This window comes from Phocoena phocoena, chromosome 13 (genome assembly GCF_963924675.1).
Source record: "Phocoena phocoena chromosome 13, mPhoPho1.1, whole genome shotgun sequence".
NCBI lineage: Eukaryota > Metazoa > Chordata > Mammalia > Artiodactyla > Phocoenidae > Phocoena > Phocoena phocoena.
The window spans coordinates 24,274,866-24,287,001 of NC_089231.1; the positions used below are offsets into that span (position 1 = coordinate 24,274,866).

General features: G+C 38.7%; 1 protein-coding gene across 1 annotated transcript in view; it reads left to right on the forward strand.

Annotated features, from left to right (window-relative positions):
* The window catches only part of ACAA2 (acetyl-CoA acyltransferase 2), a 43,106-nt gene that overhangs the window by 22,569 nt on the left and 8,401 nt on the right, over nt 1-12,136 (forward strand). The window contains exons 4-8 of the mRNA XM_065889570.1: nt 2,410-2,526; nt 3,973-4,120; nt 5,971-6,146; nt 6,684-6,813; nt 9,742-9,812. Of these exons, the coding sequence (XP_065745642.1) occupies nt 2,410-2,526; nt 3,973-4,120; nt 5,971-6,146; nt 6,684-6,813; nt 9,742-9,812 (642 nt within the window). The remainder of the gene's footprint in view (nt 1-2,409; nt 2,527-3,972; nt 4,121-5,970; nt 6,147-6,683; nt 6,814-9,741; nt 9,813-12,136) is intronic.

Genomic DNA, 12,136 nt, shown 5'->3' on the forward strand with positions numbered 1-12,136 from the left:
GTGGGCAGGGCCATGTCTGGTGGTGTGTTTTGGGGTGTCTGTGAACTTAGTATGACTTTAGGCAGCCTCTCTGCTAATGGGTGAGGTTGTGTTCCTGTCTTGCTAGTTGTTTAGCATGGAGCATCCAGCACTGGAGCTTGCTGACCATTGGGTGGAGCTGGGTCTTAGTGTTGAGATGGAGATCTCTGGGAGACCTCTCGCCGATTGATATCATGTGGGACTGGGAGGTCTCTGGTGATCCAATGTCCTGGACTCAGCTCTCCCACCTCAGAGGCTCCGGCCTGACACCTGGCCAGAGCACTGAGTCCTTGCCAGCCACACGGCTCAGAAGAAAAGGAAGAAAAAAAAGGGAAGAAAAATATATATTTATATATATATATATATATATATATATATATATATATATATATATACACACATAATATATATATATTTATATATATATTATATATATAAACAAATAAAAATTTTTAAAAATTTAAAAAAAAAAAGAAGAGAGCAACCAAACCAATAAACAAATCCACCAATGGTAACAAGCACTAAAAGCTAAACTAAGATAAACATAAAAATCAGAAATAAATCAGTTGCAGAAAGTAAACCCCAAGTCTACAGTTGCTCCCAAAGTCCACTGCCTCGGTTTTGGGAACATTTGTTGTCTCTTCAGGTATTCCACAGATGCAGCGTTCATCAAGTTGATTGTGGAGGTTTAATCTGCTGCTCCTGAGGCTGCTGAGAGAGATTTCCCTTTCTCTTCTTTGTTCGCACAGCTTCTGGGGTTCAGCTTTGGTTTTGGCCCCACCTCTGCATGTAGGTCACCCTGAGGCATCTGTTCCTCGCCCAGACAGGAGGGGGTGAAAGCAGCGGCTGATTAGGGCTCTCTTGCTCACTCAGGCCGGGGAGAGGAAGGGGTGTGTTAGTCATAATTGGAATGCCAGGCAAGCCCATGGCAGCAGAGGCTGGCATGCCATTGTAACATCCTGAGGCACGCTGTATGTTCTCCTGGGGAAGTTGTCCCTGGATCTCAGGACCCTGTCAGTGGCAGGCTGCACAGGCTCCTGGGGGGGTGTGAGTAGTGACTTGTGCTTGCACACAGGATTCTTGGTGGCAGCGGCAGCAGCGTTCGCAGTTCGTGTCCGTCTCTGGGACCTGAGCTGATAGCCGTGGCACAAGCCCTTCTCTGGAGCTGGCTTAGGCAGTGCTCTGCCTTCTGTGGGCACATGGGGAAGGAATCCCCTCTTCTCGCACACCCTGAAACAATGGTATCTTCTGTCTTAGGCAGTTCCAGACTTTTTCCCAGACTCCCGCCCGGCTAGCCGTGGTGCACTAGCCCCTTAAGGCTGTGTTCACGCCGCCAACCCCAGTCCTCTCCCTGCGTTCCGACTGAAGCCTGAGCCTCAGCTCCCAGCCCTGCCCGCCCCGGAGGGTGAGCAGACAAGCCTCTCAGGCTGGTGAGTGCCGGTCAGCACCGATCCTCTGTGCGGGACTCTCTCCTCTTTGCCCTCCGCACCTCTGTTGCTGCCCTCTCCTCCGTGACTCCGAAGCTTCCCCCCTCCACCATCCGCAGTCTTTGCCTGCAAGGGGCTTCTAGTGTGTGGAAACTTTTCCTTCTTCACAGCTCCCTCCCCGAGGTGCAGGTCCCATCCTTATTCTTTTGTCTCTGTTTTTTCTTTTTTCTTTTGCCCTACCCAGGTACGTCAGGACTTTCTTGCCTTTTGGAAAGTCTGAGGTCTTCTGCCAGCATTCTGTAGGTGTTCTGTAGGAGCTGTTCCACATGTAGATATATTTTTTATGTATCTCTGGGGAGGAAGGTGATCTCCACGTCTTACTCCTCCGCCATCTTGAAGGTCTCTCTCCTGGAGGGTTGTTCTTTGCTGTTTTTCTGAGAAGTGCAAATAGTAGAAAAATTTGGAAGAATGAAACAGGTTCCTCTTTATGAGTCCTCTAGGTTAACCTAGTTCTTATAAATCTGTGGTCTCCTTCAGATTCATCCATTAATAGGGTAAATTTTACTTTTGCCTTTTTAAAGGATTTATTCTTTATTATCTGCTGGCAATCTGTACATTTATATCAGACATTAATATCTATGCTAATTTTCAATATTTGTATTGAGTTAAGAATTACCATTCCTTGTCAAAATGTAGGTAGGATTTGTTACTTCTGCACGAATGATTGAAGTCTGTTCGTTTTTTTTTCTCCTTGTATCTTGGGAATGGATATTTTAGCATTTGCTTTGCAATTACTTTACAAATATTTCCCTTTGAGACACTGTAATGGGGAAGTTTTACTGTTTAGCGAGGGTATGTTGCTTATTAGCTTTACTATTGGTTTACTGCTTAATACATACTTTTAAGTACATACTTCTGTCACAATAAAAGGTTTCATTGTTGTCATTCATTTGTTTTTAAATAGGAAATTTGTGTTAAAGACTCTGAAATTGTCTTGTGTGGAGGAACTGAAAGCATGAGCCAGGCTCCCTTCTATGTCAGAAATATTCGTTTTGGAACTACGTTTGGATCAGAGCTCAAGGTTGGAACCATTAAAATTTTTAAAGATTATTTCTTATGCTATTGTACTATAATTTCAATAACAGCATTTTGGGGTAGAGAAAAAATTTTAAACCAATTCTGTTAATAGGGGATTGGCAAAATATGAATGATTTGAAATTTGTAAACTATTTTGTAGTTGTTAATTTTGACATTTTAACTCACATAAAATTAGACTTTATCTCGGCACATCTTTGGTAGTGGCATTAACACCTGGGGAGATGGAGGAAGAGAAGGAGTGGATTAAAAAGATGGGCAAAGGTTGAATTAATCTCTCTACTGAATAATTGGTAAACCAAATAATTAAATCTTTACCAATATTTATGGAAATTTTATTTCTGGAGCAATCTCCGTTGAATAGATTTCTTCTTTATCACAGAAAACATTCTCCTCAAATATAGTTTATAGCGTCCCAAATCAGTCAGATAAAAAATGACCCTTTGAGAACTGCCTGAGTAGTACTGAAAAAAAGTGATAGGGACTTCCCTAGTGGGACAGTGATTAAGACTCCACGCCCCTAATGCAGGGGGCCCAGGTTCGATCCCTGGTCAGGGAACTAGATCCCACACGCATGCCGCAGCTAAGAGTTCGCGTGCCACAACTAAGGAGCCCACCTGCCTCAACTAAGACCTGGTGCAACCAAATAAATAAATATTTTTTAAAAAAAGAATGATAGTATGCTGTCCTTTGGATTTCCCAGTCGTAATCATTGATTTATCCCGTTCACCCAGTTTCTCACCTTGCCTTTTTGAAAGTTGAAAGGAGTAAGACTTAGAAAATATGAGGTAATATTTAAGATACCTAATATATTTAAGAAAACCTTTGGGAAGACAGGTCAGTGACTCAAAAGGTGACAAGGCAGTCTAGAAGAAACAGGTGGAGTACATTTATCAGAGACTTAACTAATTGGATAACAAATACCAACCGTTACTCAAGGAGCCTATTCCAGGCTCTTTTCAACCTTGTAGTAACAGCTGATTGAACCAGCTGTTCCTACCACAGAAGGCATGGGATGGAAAAAGAGCAGAGCCGTATGCTTTTGTAAGGGGCTTGTAACTGCTTTACAAAGGTGGCTGCAGGGAAGTGTTGCATGAGGACTCTGTGAAGTTTCTTACAAAATGGAACCACAAGGGTTTAAGTTTTGATTGTGGGGTGAGTTCCTGTGTGTGTCACCCTGCACGTTTAGCACTGTTGGCTCTCTTTAGAGCCCTGCATTTAGAGAGGAGGGTGTGTGCATTTTATTATGGTGTTGGATGGTTTTAAAAAAATGTCTCAGAACCGAATATAAATCATAATACTAAATGCTTATCAGAAAATCTAATTTTACTATTTTTATTGGAACTGTTGATTATTTAAATTTAAAGAAATGATAGCATATTACTTTCAAAAGATACGCTTTACGGATCATTTTATTAATTTCTTTTAATAGCTGGAAGACTCTTTGTGGACAGGATTAACAGATCAGCATATCCAAATCCCAATGGCAATTACTGCAGAGAATCTTGCTGCAAAACATAAAATAAGCAGAGAAGACAGCGACAAATATGCCCTGCAGTCACAGCAGAGGTGGAAAGCTGGTCGGTGAAATTGTTTATTATAGATATCTATAGAAAGAAAACTAGGAAAGATTTTTATCATTTTAGATTATAAAGGTCATATTAGTTTAAAAGTATACCTTTAGAAAACCACAGTTTTTCGTTATTCCTTTTTTTTAATGATTAAATATTCTATAATTGCAAATTAACTGGGTGTTTCTCTTTTGAAGTATGTGAATACTACTTAAAAAGTAGTATGGTTAATTAGCCCTATCCAGACACTTGAATTTTGCCCCAAACTCGTCAGCAGAAGACTCTGAGGGCTATGGTACACTCCATCAGAGATGATGGCTCACTGGGACAGCTGGGACAGAGAGGATGTCCTCCCCCGAGAGGCATATCATATGCACAAGAAGGGGATGATATGTTTGGGAAAGACCCATTGGGTATCCTTTTATGACTTCTCTCTCCCATTCCTAATTGAGAATCCTTGCGCCTGACTCAGAGACCCAGAACTAGTCCAAGGCCCTAGATGTGGTGCCATGGTGCCCTTGTGTAACATTGCACACTGCTGGTGAGCCAGTCCAAAACGAGCAAGATGACAGCCATTCTTTTATCAGTATGGTGAGTTGAAGAAATTTGTTAGTCCTCTGAAAAGGGTTTTGAAAACTAAACTATTATAAATGAGCAGAAACTCTTATTTAGGGGTATTAAATACTTGGAATAGTGAGGATAAAGTTCATTTTAGCATTTCAAGAGGGATAAGTCTAATGGAGCCAATCCAACTCATCCTCTGTTTTTTGGTTACACATTTAAGTGAAAGGGTATTGGTGTAGAGGTCAAGCGTTATCAGCCTATTTCTAGTTTTGCCACATACAGTTTTTCTGACTTCAGTCAAGTCATTTGTTCACCAAGTATTTATTCACTGAGCTAATAACACAGATAAAAATATTTGCCTTCCCTTTTTCCTAACAGAGTTGTTGTGAGAACCAAATAAGGAAAGTGTTAGCCTGCTATAAAGTGATATCAAAATTAAGGTCATATTATTCCTGGCTTATTCTATTTCTGAAGCTTTATATTACTATTGTCCAGTCCACTCAGTGGAGGTGGAAGTAGGTAAGCTGTTTTACTTAGAATTGTGTCAGTAATAGCACGTATAATTTCTTCAGGTTGCCTGTCATTAAATTTCAGTCATAGATTACTTGGTGACATAGACAACTTGGTAACTTTTTTTCTTATTGTGGTAAGAACACCTAACGTGGGATCTAACCTCTTAATAAAATTTTAAGTGCACAATACATTATTATTGACTGTAGGTGCAGCTTGGTAACTTTTTAATTACTTCATGTCTCACCCAGAGAAGTTAAAAAACGGCATGAAATCCATTCAGTGCCATTACACCTGTAGGTAACAAACACTAATAGTCTAGCGGTACCTTGTAAAAAAAAATCGGAAATTGTAATTTTAAAAAGGTACAGAACGCATCTGCATGGATGATAGTATATTAAATCCTCCAATAGGCAAGGTAAGTTATGTAAGTAATAAAGGCTTATATTAAAATAGACTGAGATATACTGAAATATAGGGACTGAAACTAAACTGAAATATTAAATTAAACTGAAATATGGGGACTTAATTAAATTAAACTGAAATATAGGGACTGAAACATTAAATTAAACTGAAATATAAGGACTTCCCTGGCAGTCCAGTGGTTAGGACTCTGCGCTTCCACTGCAAGGGGCACGGGTTCCACACCTGGTTGGGGAACTAAGATCCTGCAAGCTGTGTGGTGCAACCTAAATTAATAAATTGAAGGATATATTTGATTTCATTTTTCTGCTTTCTGTTATTTTTTTCCCCCTGTCTTATGAATAGTCTTTCTACTATTTCAGCTAATGATGCTGGTTACTTTAATAATGAGATGGCACCAATTGAGGTGAAGACAAAGAAAGGAAAACAGACAGTGCAGGTAGATGAACATGCTCGGCCCCAAACAACCCTGGAGCAGTTAAATAAACTTCCTCCAGTGTTCAAGAAAGAAGGAACCGTCACTGCAGGGAACGCATCGGTAGGTAGTGCCACGGATTATCTTGAACTCTTCCTGATGTGTTCGATGCAAAATAATCATGCAGTACCTTTTAGATACCTTTCATGCTAGTCTTTGCTTATCTAGCTTAAGCTAGTAGTGTTCATATTCTATTAATTTGGGTTTTCATAGTCCAAAATAAAATATTTTAGCCAGGAGCCCTTATATAATACTTTTCCAATTTCTTAGTCTTTTCAGAATGTTAGAAGGAGATCTACCTGGCTTATTATTTTAGTTTTTTTTCCTCATGTATACAACTCATCAGATTTCTTCTTACATCTACCCACATCTGGTTATAAGCTTTTTCTTGACATTCGTTCCTATTTTCCCTTAGTGAGGTTGTATTCTGTGCCTAAAACAATCTCTTTAACCCAGCAGTGTGCCACTAATACTACTTGTATCCCAAATTATGGCACTGCTTCCTATGTGTTGCCATAATCCTAATACCACTCCATTAGTTCAAACCTTGATTAACTCTATTCTTTTACCCTCTAGTTAACATCTGTTTTTGTTTCCAAGGGGATTTCTGATGGTGCTGGAGCTGTTATCATAGCTAGTGAAGATGCTGTTAAAAAACATAACTTCACACCACTGGCAAGAATTGTGGGCTATTTTGTGTCTGGATGTGATCCCGCTATCATGGGTATTGGTAAGTTTGTAGTGAAACAAACTGGTTCTGTTACATTTCTGAAGATAAGGCTTCTTTGGCATTCAGATTCCTGAAACAGTAGCCAAATCAAGGGCACTTGTAGAGAAAAGGAGATTGTTAATCAATCATTTAAACAACTAATCTTTATGAAAAACTGTGCCAGGCATAATAGGAAGATCAAGACCATGTAAACTCCTTCTGGGCAGTAATCGTGTCCCGTTGTCCATTTAAGATACATAAAATTAACACATGGTAAACAACATAGAAGGATTACGAGGTACTGATAAGACAGAAGAAAACGTGAGATGGAAAAATCATGGGGTGAAATAGAGAAGATACATACCCCACTGGGTGTTTTACACATGGTCCTTAATATATCTCATTTAATCTTCCCACAACTCTAGTAACTGCTTTGTGAGTCTTTTTTTTTTCTTTATTACAGTCTTAAAAGCTTACTAGCTTTCAGCTACCCGCTGTCAGCAAAATATAACTTTCATCTTAGAAATGGAAGGTAGCTTGAAAAATTAAATATCTGTATGTTGGTATGGCATTTATCATTTTGGTATCTAGGGCAGTGGTTCCCAACCCCAAATGATGATCAGAATCTACCCATGACCCTACTCCACCCCAAGGTTTTATTTCAGTAGGTCCAGGGTAGAGCCTAGGAATGTGGGGTTTTTTCACTGTACCTTGATTGTTTTGACGATCAACCATATTTATTTGATATAGGTAAGTAGTTATTTTATAGTTTTCAGTTTAACCTCATTTAAGAGGTTCTGATACATTTTGACATAGTTAGTGAGCAAGAAAATGTAGTTTTTCTTCCTTCTATTTCAGGGCCTGAATGTTTGCCCCGTAGTACAATAAATGCCATTGAAATGCCTCTTCAGCCAGGGCAGCTCTTGCTTTATCTGTTACAGGGTTTCATTTGTAGAAAGGATTCCAGTGCTTCAAAAGAAATGAGTTAAAAATCAGCTCAAAGCACTTCTGATGAGATGCTTATAGCCCCCAAAGGTACCCAAGGTTACACAGCTGTTAGTGGTAGGAGCTAGCACTAGGAGTCAAGTGTCCTTTTCCCAACAAGAATACTCTACCTTCCTGAGTCCCAGTAAATAGCATAGTGGTATGGAAACAGTCCTTTAAAATTTAGCTTGCGTGGGCTTCCCTGGTGGCGCAGTGGTTGAGAGTCCGCCTGCCGATGCAGGGGACACGGGTTCGTGCCCCGGTCTGGGAAGATACCACGTGCCGCGGAGCGGCTGGGCCCGTGAGCCATGGCCGCTGAGCCTGCGCGTCTGGAGCCTGTGCTCTGCAACGGGAGAGGCCACAACAGTGAGAGGCCCGCGTAACGAAAAAAGAAAAACAAAAAAATTAGCTTGTGGCCTAGCATATTGTTACAATTGAGTGTAATGATTCTAAGTTAATATGAACACATTTAGTCATGCTGACTGTGGTTATGAAGACATGGAAGTATGTACAATGGTTTTATACCCTCAGCTTTTAGTTCTGTGTACCTTTCACCCCGTAGGATACTTCACCCCCTGACCATGCTGGATAACTAATGCTCTTCTATCGACTACCCATCCCATTTTCATGTCTTAGAGATACAAAGAGAATCTGGAATTAGATTCTGTATTAAATCAGTAGCCAGTATAGAACTGATGCTTTAAATCGAAAAGTGTTAATTGGATGGCCCTGCCAATCAGCAGACTGTTGTCCAAGAAACTTTTTAACTAGGGTGACAAAATTAATTACATTGTATCTAGATTGTGTTTTGCTTTTCTTATAAAGACTGATTTCCCATTTTACCTTGGGTATGTTTGTGAAACTTGATACGGAATATTTGACTACTTGAATTCAACAAAACACAACCACATATTCTTCTTTTTAGACATTTATGGCAATTTCATTCTCTAAGAACCGATAGAGAAGTAGATAATCATCCCTAGCCAGATTTTTTTTTTTGGAAAGAAATATCAATTTACTTAAAAATTATCAGCAGTATTAAACTGTCATTAGTGATCATCAGAAATCTGGGAGCTAAAGTTTATTTCAGAAGTTTTTTAAGGTGGATTTGCATTTCTTCAGTGGGGGTTATGTTTTACTTCAAATCTCTGCTTACCATTGGAGTTATAAACGTCTCCTTGCTTCAGATATCTTTTCCCTAAAGTGCCTGGTAGCTTCCTATCTTACTATGCCCATATGGAGATACTACTGCTGTTTCTTGCCTTTTGTCCAAATGGGCCTGAAAATTCAGTGTAGCCACAGTCACTTCTATACTGGGAATACATATGATTTGTATCCCAGGAGAGCGCTCAGTCTGCCTTACCATTTGGTATTAAGAATGATCTATACATGGGAATTCCCTGGTGCTCCTGTGGTTAGGACTTGGCGCTTTCACTGCTGTGGCCCCGGTTCAATCCCTGGTTGGGGAACTAAGATCCCACAAGCTGCACAAAGAGGCCAAAAATTTTTTAAAATAAAAAAAAAAACATTAAAAAAAAGAGCAAAAAAACACCTATGTGTGTATGTACATAGATGTGTATATAAATTTGTGGAACCAATGAGCTTCAATCTCTCAATATTACCATGAGGGAAATAGGAGTTCATTAATAAAGGAAGACTTTGTAGAAAAAAAAAAGAATGATCTATACAAAACCCCATATGACTCCTTTGGCTGTTTGAACTCTTAAAGTCACTTATGGTAGAACTTTTCATGTTAAGTCTCTTATCTACAACTTGCATAAACAGCTTTTCACCCTGGTCCCATTTCCTGTTTCTTTATTGTCATATCATTTAGTATTGTGTGCTATCAGGGTGGCAAGATTTTCAGCTACTAACTGTCGCTTTATTTCCTCCTTACTTACCTGATTAGTAAAGAAGGAGAAATTTGATACTTATAAGATGAAATTGGGTTTTGTTCTTACATAGGTCCTGTCCCTGCTATCAATGGGGCACTGAAGAAAACAGGACTAAGTCTTAAGGATATGGATTTGGTAGAAGTAAGTGTTCTACTTTTTTTACAGCACAGATAAACCACCAACTTCTATTGCATAAATGGCTTTAGTTTGATTTTTATAGCTCTTTTTGTTTTAGTACCATTAAACTTTCCAAATGATGTGAATCTAAATAAGTATTACTTTCATTACATGCCTGTATTGGCATATAATCAGGCCATACCTGATTAAAATGCCTTATTTATATTTGAATAATTAAAAGAGCCTGATTTCTTCTACTAAAGTATAAACTCTTAGAAACTTTTTATGACGTCGTAAGATTCTACTACATTTTAGACTATTAATGTTCCTGTTGAATTGAATTGAATGTTATATAAGGTGAGTGAGAAATAAGTAACTTTACCCTTATTTTATGGATTAAAGTGAAAAAATACAGGTAAAAAATTGACCTAATAGAAAAACAATAATCTGATCCCAAATCTAAAAGATTCTTGCACTTCTGCCAAGTTAACAACCACCCCCATCCCCCAAACTTACCTTTGGCTTTTACACCATAGTGTGGCTCGATTTGGAATGCACCTATCATAATTTTTGGCATTGGAAACTTAAATTTATTGCAAGAGTGATTTGTTTAATGTTAATTTAAAACAAAGGCAACTTAAATATTTAGTACAATTAAAAGAAAGGATAAAGAAAATGCTTAAAAATGGATTATATACATTCTACATTTGGGGAGTATTTGAAAATTTTAGGTAATTAAGCTACTTGATATTGGGAAATAACTAATATAACAAAGGAAATCTCTCTATTTAAACTGATAGAGTAAGGGCCTTTTCACTCTAGGCACATGTGTGACGTCCTCTGTGGTAATCTCTCACCAAGTAACTGTGGTTTCAGATGAATGGTTTATCCTTAAATCTCTTCTTCCATTCTTTGGTGGTCATAGCTCAGAGCTGCAAAGGGGGCTGCTTAATTACCATATTTGTATTAGCAAATAAGTACCATTAAATTTCTGACTTTAGATTTCACACTTAAAACTCTTGAAATATGTCAGCTCCGCAGAGCTGTTCATCACCATTTATAGATGTATAAACACTCAAAGACATAGCTCTCAACACCCTGACATGATTGTCTTTGGGACTTCTGATGATCGTGAGGTCATTTTTCCTGCGTCTTTATTCCTGTCCTGCCCCTATGTTCTTCAGAAGCAATTTTTTTTTTTAGATTCCATATATATGTGTTAGCGTACAGTATTTGTTTTTCTGTTTCTGACTTACTGCACTCTGTATGACAGTCTCTTGGTCCATCCACCTCACTACAAATAACTCAATTTCATTTCTTTTTATGGATAAGTAATATTCCATTGTATATATGTGCCACATCTTCTTTATCCATTCATCTGTTGCCAGACACTTAGGTTGCTTCCATGTCCTGGCTACTGTAAATAGAGCTGCAGTGAACATTGTGGTACATGACTCTTTTTGAATTATGGTTTTCTCAGGGTATATGCCCAGTAGTGGGATTGCTGGGTCATATACTAGTTCTATTTTTAGTTTTTTAAAGAACCTCCATACTGTTCTCCATAGTGGTAGTATCAATTTACATTCCTGCCAACAGAGCAAGAGGGTTCCCTTACCTCCACACACTCTCCAGCATTTATTCTTTGTAGATTTTTTGATGATGGCCATTCTGAGTGGTGTGAGGTGATACCTCATTGTAGTTTTGATTTGCATTTCTCTAATGATTAGTGATGTTGAGCATTCATGTGTTTGTTGGCAATCTGTATATCTTCTTTGGAGAAAGCTCTATTTAGGTCTTCCGCCTATTTTTAGATTGGGTTGTTTGTTCTTTTGATATTGAGCTGCATGAGCTCCTTGTATATTTTGGAGATTAATCCTTTGTCAGTTGCTTCATTTGCAAAAATTTTCTCCCATTCTGAGGGTTGTTTTTTGGTCTTGTTTATGGTTTCCTTTGCTGAGCAAAAGCTTTTAAGTTTCATTAGGTCCCATTTGTTTATTTTTGTTTTTATTTCCATTTGTCTGGGACGGGGGTCAAAAAGGATCTTGCTGTGATGTATGTCATAGAATGTTCTGCCTATGTTTTCCTCTAAGAGTTTGATAGTATCTGGCCTTACATTTAGGTGTTTACTCCATTTTGAGTTTATTTTTGTGTATGGTGTTAGGGAGCGTTCTAATTTCATTCTTTTACATGTAGCTATTCAGTTTTCCCAGCACCACTTATTGAAGAGGCTGTCTTTTCTCCACTGTATATTCTTGCCTCCTTTATCAAAGATAAGGTAACCATATGTGTGTGGATTTATCTCTGGGCTTTCTATCCTGTTCCGTTGATCTATATTTCTGTTTTTGTGC